This window comes from Bacillus rossius, chromosome 10 (genome assembly GCF_032445375.1).
Source record: "Bacillus rossius redtenbacheri isolate Brsri chromosome 10, Brsri_v3, whole genome shotgun sequence".
Lineage (NCBI taxonomy): Eukaryota > Metazoa > Arthropoda > Insecta > Phasmatodea > Bacillidae > Bacillus > Bacillus rossius.
Genome location: NC_086337.1, coordinates 3589373 through 3605053, shown reverse-complemented (window position 1 = coordinate 3605053; position 15681 = coordinate 3589373). Strand labels below are relative to the sequence as shown.

At 40.0% G+C, this 15681-nt stretch overlaps 1 protein-coding gene across 1 annotated transcript in view; it reads right to left on the bottom strand.

Moving 5' to 3' along the window:
- Positions 1–388: 388 nt before the first annotated feature.
- LOC134535720 (T-box transcription factor TBX10-like) overlaps positions 389–15681 on the bottom strand; it is a 591112-nt gene continuing 575819 nt past the window's right edge. The window contains exon 8 of the mRNA XM_063374928.1: positions 389–2060. Within this exon, the coding sequence (XP_063230998.1) occupies positions 1756–2060 (305 nt within the window). The 3' untranslated portion in view covers positions 389–1755. The remainder of the gene's footprint in view (positions 2061–15681) is intronic.

The following is a 15681-nucleotide window of genomic DNA, read 5'->3' as shown; positions in this document are numbered from 1 at the left end:
AGATATCATGTAAATATTTTTATAGATTAAAAAACCCACAATTAAATATTTTAAAATGCTCAATTTAAACATATATTACATTATAATATATTTTAATTTAAAAAATCTATATTGAATAGGAATGAAGTTTATCTGCTAGTGTACAGTTTTTACACTTTTTCACAGTTTACAAAAGATAAATAAACCCATGCTTATGAAAAGCCAGTATATTTAACAGGTAGCATTTTTAACACAAATATTTCGTAAAGTGTATGTTTATATTTTGAGATTTAATTGAATGGAAAAATAAATAAATATGCATTTTATTACTTTAATTAAAGTGAAAAATTATTTTCCACTTTGCTTATAAACAAATCACTGCAAATCGTTTAAAAATGTGAGTGTTAAGTTTGTAAAACAATTTTTTTATTACTATTCAGTTTGTCCATCAATGGAGTGACAAACATTTATTACTCAAATCAAATGACATCAAGAAAAAAGTATTTTTAAAAAACAACACAGTGTGAATGTATAGTATTAATGCTCCACAAATACAGTTAAACTTAACTGCCATCTTGCTACTCCTCGCACAGTATAAGGCCACTGGGGCAGTTGTGATAAAGCGTTATACACCAAGTGGGTGTGTGAGAAGCAGTTGGCACAATTGGTCTCTCAAAATGTTTTCTTGGTACTCCTCGTACAGTATAAGGCCACTGGAGTAGTTGTGATGAAACATTTTACACCAAGTGGGTGTGTGAGAAGCAGTTGTCACAATTGGTCTCTCAAAATGTTTTCTTGGTACTCCTCGTACAGTATAAGGCCACTGGAGCAGTTGTGATGAAGCGTTATACACCAAGTGGGCGTGTGAGAAGCAGTTGGCACAATTGGTCTCTCAACATGTTTTCTTGCTACTCCCCGCACAGTATAAGGCCACTGGAGCAGTTGTGATGAAGCGTTATACACCAAGTGGGCGTGTGAGAAGCAGTTGGCACAATTGGTCTCTCAACATGTTTTCTTGCTACTCCCCGCACAGTATAAGGCCACTGGAGCAGTTGTGATGAAGCGTTATACACCAAGTGGGCGTGTGAGAAGCAGTTGGCACAATTGGTCTCTCAACATGTTTTCTTGGTACTCCCCGCACAGTATAAGGCCACTGGAGCAGTTGTGATGAAGCGTTATACACCAAGTGGGCGTGTGAGAAGCAGTTGGCACAATTGGTCTCTCAACATGTTTTCTTGGTACTCCCCGCACAGTATAAGGCCACTGGAGCAGTTGTGATGAAGCGTTATACACCAAGTGGGCGTGTGAGAAGCAGTTGGCACAATTGGTCTCTCAACATGTTTTCTTGGTACTCCCCGCACAGTATAAGGCCACTGGAGCAGTTGTGATGAAGCGTTATACACCAAGTGGGTGTGTGAGAAGCAGTTGGCACAATTGGTCGCTCAACATATTTTCTTGGTACTCCCCGCACAGTATAAGGCCACTGGAGCAGTTGTGATGAAGTGTTATACACCAAGTGGGTGTGTGAGAAGCAGTTGGCACAATTGGTCTCTCAACATGTTTTCTTGCTACTCCCCGCACAGTATAAGGCCACTGGAGCAGTTGTGATGAAGCGTTATACACCAAGTGGGTGTGTGAGAAGCAGTTGGCACAATTGGTCTCTCAACATGTTCTCTTGCTACTCCCGGCACAGTAGCAGGCCACTGAGGCAGCCGTGAGGAAGCGCTACACAGCCAAGCGGGCTGTGAGGTGGCTACACTCGGCGCACAGCAGCGGCTACCTGGGTGCGAAGTCAGGACAGCTGGCGGGGTGGTGCGTGGACCTGCCCGCGGGGTACAGGCTCTGGTAGGCACCTGCGGGGTACAGCTGCTGCTGGCTGGGGTACTCGCTGCCTGCACTCAGGCCTGGCCTGTAGCCGCCGCTGTGGTAGGCGATGTGGTGGTGGTAGATGGGCCCATAGCTGCACAGGTCGGCAGGGTAGGGCTGACCCAGGGGCGGTGGTGGCAGTGCTACCGGCGCGGTGACACCCAGGTGTGTGCGGCGCGCTGTCTCTTCGGCGGGCGCCTCTGGCGGCTCTGTGTCTGGAACACGATCAGCTCTGATCACACTCCACGTCACGGCCTTTCCGAGACTAACAGAAATATAGCCCACTGTACACATCAATGTAAGGTATGGGTCTTTATATAATTATGAAGTTGAGTTGGTTGGTTCTTCCTCGAATACCACTCCATATTCAACATCGACACACCTGAAGGACTGCTATGTTCCCTCCTTTTTTCCCCAGGATCTTCTATTTCTGGCCTTTCCCTGTAGTTTCTCCCTCTGTGAGTGTTTGCGGGCAGAGATGCGCATGGGCAGAGTTGCGCATGCGCGGACTCAGAGCTCGGGTGTATACTGTCCAAGCCAGGACCCTCAAGACCAAGGTTTATTCACGCAATACTGGTGCAGGCGTGCAAAATGCCAAGAAAAAAAAAAGACCTACTCTCGACAAGAATATTACTGGTGGATTTCCACCTTTGGTTGTGCCTGCATTGGGAGTCCTCTGTGTGGCCGCATCGGTGCTACGAGCGGTGTACTGCGGGCAGTCAACACTTCCAAGAACGAGCGCGAGCTGTTAAATGAAGCATAACAACAAAATGCCAGCATGGAAGCCATTGCAATGGATAACAAAACCGCTCAGAACTCTACTTACTGTTACATTTCTCTCTACATTGGTGAAACGTAAATGTCTCCCTGGAAACATTTTGGGAGACTGTGGATCTTTAGTTTCAAAAGAACTAAATAACAACAAATGCAGGTAAGTCTATAACTGTGCCTGTATTTATTTTTCTATCATAGTTACTTAAACAAAAGTAAACAAAACATTATCTTGATAATAATAAGTTGGTTTGGTAAAGGAGTTAATTACTTAAATATATATAATTGGACTATTACATTAGAAGTTACAATTTATAATATAGGTTAATACTTATATAAGTTAAAATTTTATAGTAGGGTTTATACTTTAAGAAGTTAAGCTTTACAATGGGGCTACTACATGAATAAGTTAAAATTTACTCTAGGGCTGGCCCATGTGAAATTATTAAGAGGTAGTTAAAGAAAGTTCAAAATAAAAATAAACAATTCTAGAATTATAATTATTAGCACATAGCATAATTAATTAAAGGCCTGAAATTATCTCACTGTAGTGACCACATATATTGTGCAATTAGCTGGCACTTAGAAATTGCGTAGCACTGGCACGCTGTGAAAGTCGCAAAGAATTTGGGGGTGTATTGTTGGAACTTGCTGGTCGGGAGTGATACATCCTACTGTAGCCGGGCTGCCAGGTGGCGCCTCGGTAGTTTCCATTTACCGAAGACGAGGAAGAGCATTTGGCTGCAATGTCGGCGCTGGCTTTGTGACCCTGTCTGTGAACAAGCCAAATCCAAAATAATTAAACCTGCTTCTCAGCCAGTCGTCAAACTGGCAAAAATGTCCAAAAAAAAAAGGGGATCGTCGGGGAAGTGAAAGAGGCTGTTGAAAACTCACCAAACAGGGTGTTGCCCTTGCGTTGAGGAGGGTCCTGCCGGGATGCGCAAGAGATCCTGACCGAAACTAACGCGGTGGACATGGAAGCACTCATTATTTAGATTTATTAATATTTAGTAAAATATAAAAGTTTCTACATTGAAACACAGACTGAAGAATTACTATCTAAAAACCTAGGGAAAACATCCCTTGACGAGCCGACTACATCCTAGTGGGTGTGTCGAAGTTGAATCTTGCTGAGCTCTGGCCGAGAAACGAAGTAATCAGTCTGACGTCGCGCTAAGAAGTCCCTGTCAGGTCTGTGTGAAAATTAATTAAAAACAGGCACTTGATCTGGAAAGAAAGTGGGGATACTTCGGCTTCAGGTCCGAAAGGTTCCGAAGACTTCCGAGTGAGTGGTCGAGAAATACCTGCTTCGATATCTCGACGTTTCTTCTGGCACCTGATGGCAGCGCTATCTACTGGGAGTTGGCCGAAACAGAAAATAAATCGACTCGCGCATATCGCACGAGGCTGATTCTAAAGCATGGGGCTTATGGAGGAGACTGGTGGAGCGCTCTGGTGGCTCGGGAAAGAACGACAGGAGGATGTTTGTTGCGTGAGTCGCCAGGGGGCAACCACTCGGAGTAGTTGACAATCTCGCCACAAGGGGCCAGGGGCATTGTGTTTGGAGACTTGTGGCTGGTCAGTGTACTGGAGTCTAAAGAGGAGGGGGGAGGTTGGAAACAGCAGTGACAGTGGGAAAGAGCTCTACTGAGCCAGGAGACGTGACTGTGGGTTTGATAAAACGACTCGTGAGCATGTCTTGTAGTGCTCACCTCAGGAGAGCTCTGAGAATCTGGCTGCCCTGGGGAGATGCAGCCACAAGCAGTCCTGATCACGGGGACCGGCCGTGTTTTAGTGACGAGACGAGCGCCGAAGCGAGGATAAGACGAGCCTGAATGCTGCCCTCCCAGAGGGTTGGAAAAAATCAGATGCGGCGCTGCGAACGAATTGGGGAACTAGCCTGACACAGATTAAGTGGGAATGTACAGTGAGTGGAAGAAGTTAAGTTTTAGCTACAAAATTACTGCTTAAATAATAATTTAAAAATTTAAATTTACAATTGTGCCGAAAAATGCTAATTGGCGGCACATTACGAACTCCTAAATAGTTGAGGCATGGGAAATAAACGAGTAAAAATATCCTAAGTTCTCTACCAAAATGTCCGTTCTCCAATAAAGATTTAATTAAGTATGCTTGCAAACTGAAAATACCACATTTCCGAGGAGTGTTTGTGCGAGACAATGTACCTAGCAAACCAAAGACTCGTGAGTGTGGCATTAATAATTTATATGAATACAGGTCATAGCACACACGGGGTAGTATACATAAAGTCTGGAGAAAGGCTGTGTACCATGACAGTTTCGGTGATCAGACACCTTCACCAGAACTACGATGGTACCTGCATGGGACTATATGTGCTACAAATACTAAACCGGACAGTTGCCTAACCAATTTTACTGTGGTCACTTGTGCCTTCGCTTTTTATCTGAAACAATATAACAATTCCTAACCAATATTTAAAAGTAGATAGTCATGTCTATAGCACGAACCCAGACATTTCATCCTTCGGTGCTGCATGTGGTCCAATTTCCGCCTCTGGATTTAGATAGCGAATGTTGTATTGGAAGCACAGATTTTCACATGTTTAATGCTATACTGAATATTGACGAAGGTAACCGCATGACATTCTTACTGAAATGTAATGGGAGTAGTATGTAAATTTTCCTCCTCGGACATGGTTCAGGCTGAGGATGGAGATTGTTAGTCCACCATCTTGGATTGTGACGTCACGGCGGACATCTTAAATACCTATCTTTACCCTGACATTTCATCTTTACATCTGACTATTTGAAAAATAAAAAAAATCCCTATTTAGAGGAAAAAAATACCGTTTTGAGGGAAATATTCCCGTTTTATTTCTCAAAAATTAGATATTCGAAATTCGAAATGCCTCGAAAGACTTTTGCCTTAGAAAGAACCCAAATTCCGCTTAGAGGCTTAAAGTCACATCTAAAAGCCTCCAGTAAGCAAAATAAAATCGAAATTACAATTCATTTGATATTAGAAATATCCTGGATAACATCACAACCCGCCTTCATGGATTCTGCAATGTTGCAATTTTCTTTACGGCCACCAACTTGAAAACCTATAAATATTAAGCTAGGAAATCGGGAAAATTTTTCAATTTAATAAAAAAGTAATTAAAAACTTTTTAATAAAAATCATTCCGTTATCTTGCATTATGAAAATTCCAAGAATCATTAAAAATCACTAATTTAAATAATTATTAATTCGATCGATATACTTCCTTAGTTCCATACTGATAAAAGCCAAATTTTTTTATATTATGTCAAATACCTATATTAATTTCAATAAATATGGTAGAAAGTCCTAAACGATGCTTAAATTACTCTACTACCAGCCTCTAGTAAGCCGATGATAACATATTGACCACCATCTTAAAATTCGTAATAATTAACCCACAAAAACGAGAAAAATTTCAAAATTAATTAACAAATCTGCATTAATACACTGATTGGTTCGATCGATTCCAATTCTTTGTTCGATTCACATTCAGTGATAAAAGTAACTAAAACTTAAAATAATTTTTTAAATTCTGTTTCCCACTACCTATTGTGGAGTTTACTAATCATTCTCTCTACGAAAAACCATTCTAAACAAGATACCTGATGTCGCTATGCCTAGCATTTAAGTCTATTTTTTCGATACTTGGAATACCTTCCAATCATGTCTTGTACCGTGCTATACGTAGAGGCCACGAGATCAGGTCATGTTCAATGTCAGACGTATAGACCAGACGTCTCCGAAACCAAGCCCTTCTACGTCGATAGCTCATATAAAATATTTCAAGCAGTCAAGATCAAGTCTTAGAACTGTTAGGCATAAAGTATTGATAAGATCAATTACACGCATTTAGACCAATGTAAGTTGTTTTACGCTTACTAAAGGGACTAGAATCCCTGAAAAATGTTTTATCAAGACCAAGAGGTTTTGAATCAGTAAATATACTACAGATTTGACTATGTTCATTCGATAGAATATAATGCCTTCAACAGTCTTTGGCTGCAACAGTTTTTGGCACCAAAAAAATGTCATTGGCTCGAAAAGTATTTTGGCTCCAACAGTCATTGGCTCCAACAGTCTTTGGCTCCAACAGTATTTCAATCACGAACGTTTTGGGCTCCAACAGTCTTAAGTTTCAAAAAAGTCAATGGATCTAAAAGTATTTGGCTCAATTATAAAAAAAAAAATAAAAAATGTAGAAAAACTACAAAAAATTCTGGCTTGTGATAGAACTCTATCCTTGCTTAACAAAGGAGAAGTTCGCAAGCTGGCAGAAGCATTTTTTGTAACTTTTCTTAATTTATATTTTTTAATGTTTTTTGTGATTTGCTTATATTGATTCAAGAAAACGAGTGTTAGTTTTCTCCGTGTGCTCCTGGTTATTCCAGCCAATATTTTGTTGGTATTCTTCGTGTGTTTCTTATTACTCTTGTCGAGACTTTTGCTGGTGTTCTCCGAGTGCTTCTAGTTATTTTTAATAAATCGTTCTCCGCACAAAATTTATTTTTTGCTTACTGAATCATGCAATTTTTATTCATAGTTACCTTTAATTTGTGAATTTCTGCTATCAATTATCACTAAAAATATTTTTATCTGGTTGAACCAGTAAATATACTACAGTTTTTGGAGCTGTTGAAGGCATTATCTCCTCTTGGTTTTGATGTCTAGCGAAACCTTCCTTGTCTTGCGACCCACGTAAAAAATTTTTTTTTATTTCATCACCAAATTTGGCAACATTTTTTTGGCAATAATCGGGACTGCTTGCAACAAGTTCTTTTGCATGAGATATATTAAATCACCTAGTTGAACGGAGTTAAAGACAGTTAGAGCTTCGTAGACTTGTAGACTTGTACAGCTTCGTAGAGTCTCGTAGACTTGTAGCCTAGTAGCCTTGTAGCCTCATTGTCAGTTGAAGCCTTGCAGTCTTGTAGTCCTGTATTCTCGCAGTCTTGTAGCCTCGTAGACTTGTAGACTCGTACACTTGTAGCCTCTTAGCCAGTTTAAGCCTTGTAGTCTTGTAGTCTCGTAGCTTCGTAGCCTCCTTCATGGAAGCCACTGACAGATTGATCTCCCATCACTAATGTCACGCCAGGTAGTAGGACGTCATGACCGACATCTTGTTTTCGTCTCCTAGAGGCCGCCATCTTGTTGGCGACTGCTAGAGCGCACTACCGCCATGTTAGTTTAATTTTTACCCACTAGAGTGCAGTAATCCTTTATTATTGCTGTGGAGCCCGCCATATTACAGTTGGGTTGCCATCATGGAAATTTAAAATTATTTACCAATAAATTCGGGATGTATTCCAAAAAAACATCATAAAATTTGTAATTAATATACTGATTGAGTCAATCGATTCCTGTCCTTTGATACTTGATCGATGCAAAAGCAATTTCATGTAAAAAAATATTAATTTTAATAAATATTGTGGAAAGTCCTAAAGGAGACGTAAATTCCTCTCCTACCAGCCTCTAGTAAGTCTCTGATGGCATATTGACTGCCATCTTGAAAAATCGTATTAATTAACCTAGAAATTCGTAAAAATTCCAAAAATTTTCAAAAAAAATCACTTATTAATTTACCTAGTGAATCGATGGATTCCTGTTCTTGTTTCAATCCTCGATTGACGATAAAAGTTTATTTATTTAAAATGGCAAAAAAATTTACATTTTAAAGAAATAAATCAACAAAATTAAAAACACAAAAATTATTACATAAATCCTACACTACTGCAGGAACACTTGCTAAAGTTAACAATCTAATAAACATTTAGTTCGGCATTGGCTTGACTTGACTAATTCTCAACTCCAAAAGGTTTACCGAAGACAGAGACCAGCCAGATCCTTTTCCTACATAGTCCTGTTCTTCCCGACAGAGTATCTCGATACTATGTTTAAAGGACTGCCTCACATCGTCGGAATTGTAGATGGGAGTATTCACTGTCTTGAATGCACACTACTTCACTTCGTCCTTCAACACATACGGTTTACCATATATGCAGTCCAGCCACAAGTTATATTTTAAAGGCCTGTATGTTACTACTTCATCAGTAAGCTGATCTATAATGTTCTGCTTTATATCGTCAAGAAAAGTACAAATGTCTTTGCCTCCAACTGTCTTTGGCTCCGACTGTCTTTAACTCCAACTGTCTTTGGCTCTATCAGTCTTTAGCTCCAACTGTCTTTGGCTCCAACAGTCTTTAGCTCCAACAGTCTTTAGCTCTAACTGTCTTTGGCTCCAAAAGTCATTGGCTCCAACAGTCCTTGGCTTTTAATGTCATTGGCTACAAAAGTCATTGGCTACAAAAGTCATTGGCTCCAACAGTCTGTGGCTCCAAAAATCATTGGCTCCAAAAGTCATTGCCACCAACAGTTTTTGGATCCATCTTTGGCTCAAACAGCTCCAAATATTCCAAGAGTTCAAACTGTCTTTTTCTCCAACATTCATTGGCTCCAAAATTCAATGCTTCAATGCTCCAATTGCTCCAACGTTCAAAGTGCTCCAAGTGACCCAATTGCTCCAACAGCTCCAACAGCTCCAACAGCTCCAAGTGTTACAATTGCTCTAGTGCTCCAACTGCTCCATCTACATTTGGCTCCAACTGAATCCAATTGAATTTTTTGATCGAACTTGTCCTGATTGCTGGTAAGACATAGGCCATTATTATTCTCCCTTTTGTCTGTCCATGGTGATGATTTTTAAATCTTCAAGTTAGAATTTAAATTTAGAATTTAGAATTTTTGAGGGATAAAACAGGAAAATTTTCCCTAAAAACGGGAATTTTGTCTTAAAAATAAGGACCATTTTTATTTTAGTTTTTTTAAATATTTTCTGGTGGAATTTTTTTCTCATGAAAATTGGAATTTGTAAGGATTTTAGCGAATTTTGGGCAAAAGTTGAGTCAATTTTGCCACATTTTGAAGGACAAGTTCAACGTCAAGGCTGAAGGTCAAAGTCATCCAAGAAGGCCTCTGTGACGTGATAATCCAAGATGGCGGACAATATATTAAATCCTCACCCAGAACCCTGTCTTCGGTCATGCATTTGTATACTACTTACAAAACATTAATGAAATGGGTGGAAATAACAAAGAAGAAAGACAAAATGTCATTACATTTTGAATATATATAGCTACTATAAAATTAATTAGAATGTATTGAAAAACTCCTAAGCTTGATATGAATTTTTGGCTTAAACAATTGTTTATGAAACGAACTAATATCTCAAAAACATTGGTCGAAAAAAAACTTCCTTCGTATCAAATTCGTCAGAATTAATTAATAACCGTCTTAATATTTACTTTAAACCCTTGTCAAAATAAAACTAATAAAACTATGTATTAGTGCAAGGGATGAAAAATAGTGTTTAGATGACAAAAATAATTGCATAACTACCTTAGTAGGTATAATATTATATTCATTAAGACATTGTATGGCGTATGCATTAAGTTAAAAAACATTCAAACTATTTTCTGTTAATGGAATATGAGAAAATGTTCAATCGATATTTTTTGAATATTGGCGAATGTATTGGTTGTTATGTACATAAAGATCTTAAAATGTTCCAAGAGCTTAAAGATGTTTCCAATACATTTCCAGTTGACAAACAGGTGCTTGTAAAACTACCCACGCCTGTAGGCCGTGCAGGAAGGTAATTGTAAAGGTTCGTAGTTTGCAGTTGGCCGGGGGGTTTTGTTGGTATATTTGGTAGTCCTGTTTCCCGCACTAATGTATGTAGTCGCCGTTAAACTCGCTGTGTTACCCTTCAACCTTCTCTAAAGACTTCATGTCGGCGAGACGTCATAAATATAAATCATACATTATTAATTCCATAAATCGGACCAACCCATCTCGTGCCTGGGCTGTCGCCTGGCTTCACCGCCCAAACAAGCACAAGGCGCTCGGCCATGCAGACCTGCGAGTATAACACGAGCAGGAACACACGCACACGCCATTTCCACGTGATCATACCCTGCTGTCAACAAGCTTTCATGGGCGCATTCATTTACTACCGTTTCAAAACATTAGCTAGTCCTGCTGTCAAATATCACTTACTGTCCTTCATACTATATTTCAGCAAAGTACAATGAAAGTATGCTGAAAATAGCAATCATAATTCTCCTTGGCGTAAAGAGCTGCTTTCGCAACATACTTTGTTCGTATTACAAATGAAAACTTATCGTTCCATTCTTGAAAATGTGACAAATGTTTGTTCAAGATCAGAAGTCGAAGTTCCAACCTCAGATTTAGAAGAACCGCTGGCTGAAATAACAAAAATCATTAGAGGTACTAAGTAGGTATTTCACGGCACTATAGTTCTACTTCAAAAGACGTAGATGAACTAACTATTGTTAATATGAAAACAACTGTGGAAATAACTCAAAAGTGTTTCATATCACCTACCTAAAGTCATGATTAACCCATTTTTAATAAAATTTTGTTTATAGTTGATGGGAAAATAAATAGCCGATATCACTTACTTAGGTGTTTCAAAAGGCGGCTTGAATGAAGACGGAGTAGTTCGAGGGATGTTTGGTGACACTGGTGTAAGCCAGTGTACCAGACTCACTGTAACTATAGTAGGGCCGCGACGTCTTGGCGGGTCGACTCCCTAGAGCTCAGCGACCTTGTAATCGACACGTCCCGCCTTGTCTGCCCCGCAGATAGCAACGGCCTGGAAGTCTCCATGCCGTTCCGAAAACATTGGTCGAGAACAATCTCACGTACGGTGCAACACAGCGCAGATCTTAATGATACAGAGATGCGATAATGCTTTACGGTAATTTATTATTTAAAGGTAGTGCACCATTTGCTCGACTGGGCAGCTTAGTTAAACATAGTTAAACATAGCTATACAATTCTTTAAAGTTAAGAACTAAATTTGTAATTGTGGGTTGCTGTAGGAAACACAATTAATTAAGACTTGCATGTAACTCCCTCGCTGATGCTTACTTTTCCATTTGGTTTGGCTGAAATGTGAAGACGATCGACATGACACTTTCACGCACTTCAAGAACCTTACCACTTTTATGCACACGGGTTGGTATTTTTTCCATAACAGCACTTTGAAAGAACCATTTTAGTAATTTCGAGGGGTCCGAAAACCATATTTATAACAAACCATCCTCGCGTATTTTATAGTCTCCTGTTGTTGTGCTTGCTTTATAAACAAGAGAGGCTCCAGGAAGGAAACCCTGCCTAGAACCAACGCTTAAAACTATCAGCCTGTGCGCTGCATTTCCTGTTGCCATTACCTACACCTTCAACGTCACCTTTCTTTTGCCAACATTTCTGAAAGGTTAAATTAGTGTCAACCCAGGATTCATCCATGTCAAATATATTCTTCCCAGTCTCCCTGCACTGTTTCATCTGAGTCAGCTACCGTTATCGCCAAGCAACAACGTCAGATCTTTCGAGAAGAAGCATTCGCTTATTTTGGCTTCTTCTCCACACAAAACCCATTTCTTTGAGTATTTTACGCAGCGATGTCTTTCCCTAACTCCATCCGAATTTTTTCTTTCAAAACTGGCAGTAGTTTCCTTGTCGTTTTTTTACTGCATAAAATTCGTGGCTAGTGTCTCTGATCACTCTTCTATCAAAGTCATCAACTGACAACAAACGTTTCCCAGTTTTTTTTTGGCTTGAAATGAATAATTAAACATGAGAGGCTGTTTAACGGTCAAATAAAGGAGTGATATATATATATATATATATGTAAATATAAATATATAAATTGTAAATAAATAATGTATTAATATAATATACATTAATATATATCATAAAATCATATATATCATAAAATATATAATGCAATATATAATGTATATAATGTAATATAATATTATGTAATATAATGCAATATAATGTGTAGCAATATCGGCTACACTTGTAGATAAAAAATATTCTAACAAGCGGTGCAGAAAGTTTGGAAAATTGCCAAATGCAAAACAAACAAACCGCGGGTGAAATTACGGGGAATGCGTTTAAAAACTTATAATGTTGTTGTTTGTTTTTTATTTGGCGTCTCTCTGTTGTGTTTTCGGATGCGCGAAACTGATCTTTGGCTTATACCTGTATATCGCGCAGCTCTTTCGGTTGCATTTGTTAGAGGTACTAGCAGACATATGTTGGCAGCTTCTTCATCACAACACTGGATTACACTACTTCTAATTTCCCTCTCCCCACTATGTATTACTTTATTGTATCTTGAACGTCCTGCGTCGGGCTCCATTGTTCACTTCAGACTGAGAGCGTGGCGCCTGATGTTTTTGCTATGAACCGCATAGCGGCTGATGTGCGCGCGCAGCTGCTTCCCCTCTCATTTACTCTTCCCCGCTTCACCGCAAAACGACACGCCAAGACGTCGCGGCCCTACAGTAGGAAGACAAGACTCCTCTCCTGTCTGGACACCGCACTGACCACAGGCCCGCGGAGTGGCCACACGTCAGCCACGGCTACCACCACACAAGTGCCAACACTCCCCGCGCTCCCGAGCAAAGTGCCATTTGCGTGAGGATGTTCACCAACATGTTTATTTCCGTCACGCGGGGAGGATTTATTACCGCACACGGCCTGTCTCTGGTGCCCGCCCCTAGTCCCGCCCGGGCTAATGAGCTGAGCGCCGGCACCACGGCCCGAGCCACACAGCTTTGCTGCGTTCAAGCTTCCTGCTGCGCGCTGTGTGGGGCGCCCATTCGGCGTTACTGCGACCCGAACTCCACAGTCTTGTTGCTCGGCTGTGTGGCGTTACAGCTTCTGGCTATGTGAGTCCGATAATATACATTTAGACAATTAACATACTTGTAGAATACATATAATACAGTGAATAAAATGCTTAGCACATATATGTTAGAAACATGCATATGCACAAAACATACAAACTATGCTAAGCATATTAATAAATTAAATATACAAGCCTACGTCTATATGATTAGACTGAGCTGAATTTGTAACATGATTTCTGATGGTTTACTTCGTGTGCTCTGATTGTATCTGGCGAGACTCTTTTCTTTGTTATCGGCGTGCTCTTGTTATTTCTGATAGAACAATCGCTACTACATTATTTTTTTTTCATATGTTTTCGAAGTTTCGTTTAGTTGGTGAATACCTGTTATTGCAATGTTATGACTCCTTTGGTCGACGATATATCTTGAAATGCATCATACGATATTTTAAATGTAGCTGACTAATGGTAACAACACCAAGAAAGTGGAACGAAGGCAAATTATTAGACGGATAGTATGATCTCAAAGAATGTGAAAATGCTGATGATGAAAGAGTGTCCAAGTGTGAGTTCTTCTAGTGATCTGTGTCCAACTGTATGACCTAGATGACAAGTGTGTGTTCAAATGTGTGTCCTAGTTGACAAGAGTGTGTCCAACTGTATGACCTAGATGACAAGAGTGTGTCCAACTGTATGACCTAGATGACAAGAGTGTGTCCAACTGTATGACCTAGATGACAAGAGTGTGTCCAACTGTATGACCTAGATGACAAGAGTGTGTCCAACTGTATGACCTAGATGACAAGAGTGTGTCCAACTGTATGACCTAGATGACAAGAGTGTGTCCAACTGTATGACCTAGATGACAAGAGTGTGTCCAACTGTATGACCTAGATGACAAGAGTGTGTCCAACTGTATGACCTAGATGACAAGAGTGTGTCCAACTGTATGACCTAGATGACAAGAGTGTGTCCAACTGTATGACCTAGATGACAAGAGTGTGTCCAACTGTATGACCTAGATGACAAGAGTGTGTCCAACTGTATGACCTAGATGACAAGAGTGTGTCCAACTGTATGACCTAGATGACAAGAGTGTGTCCAACTGTATGACCTAGATGACAAGAGTGTGTCCAACTGTATGACCTAGATGACAAGAGTGTGTCCAACTGTATGACCTAGATGACAAGAGTGTGTCCAACTGTATGACCTAGATGACAAGAGTGTGTTCAAATGTGTGTCCTAGATGACGAAAGGGTGGTGAGAGAGCATCCCACATATAAAAGCGAATGCTTTTTACAACGAATGTTGAATTTAAATATTTATTTAACAAGGTAATTTATTCTAGGTATGTTTATATGAATATATTTTTAAAAAGCATGAAAACTCTCTGAGTCAACACAGAGTTTAACCCCACGAAGAATCAAACAATTTCAGCACGGCCATATGGATATATTTGTAACCAAGCTACACGGCTACAGGTCTACATGGTTACATTTGTAGGCAGTCTACACAGCTAAAAGTCTACTTGGCTACATTTGTCGCAGCACCACACAGCTACAAGTCTACATAGCTACATTTTTAGCTGGATTACATGACTACAAGTCCACACGGGTAAAATTGAATGATGGCTACACGGCTATAAAGCTACATGTCTACATGTCTACATTGCTAAATCTGTAGCCGGGCTACATAACTACAAGGCTACACAGCTACATTTGTAGCCAGGCTACAAGGCTACACGACTACATATGTAGCTGGGCTACATAGCTACATTTGTTTCCAGGAACCAGGCTACGTTTGTAGCATGACTAAGTGGTTCAAACATCTGATCATGTAGAGAGACATGTGTACTACTAGCCATGTCATTATCATGACTGTAGACAGAGTACATGGCGCGAGTCTACACCTCCAGGTAAGCCTGGCTGTTCAGCCGGAAAACATCCGACTGAGTAGAACAATCAGAGTACGACTAGTCCCGTAATTAATGTGACTTCAGAGAGAGTACATGACGTAGTTCTACATTATTAGAACAGTCTGTCAGTTCAACCTAAAACACGAACAGTGTAGCACTAGCCCTGTCTTTATATTGACATCTTATCTTACAGAACGGCCATCAGACAACCGAAATGCAGTTGGAGCCAGATTCTTCCATATCATAACGTATCCTGCCGGTCGTATACTACTAATTTGCTCGCATGCCATCGTATCCTATCCTGCGACCGATCGTATACTACTGATGGGATCGCTTCCTTCTGAATTAAATGTTCGTACAAATGTACATCCTTTTCGTTGACTGTGTGTCCAATGTATGTCCTAGA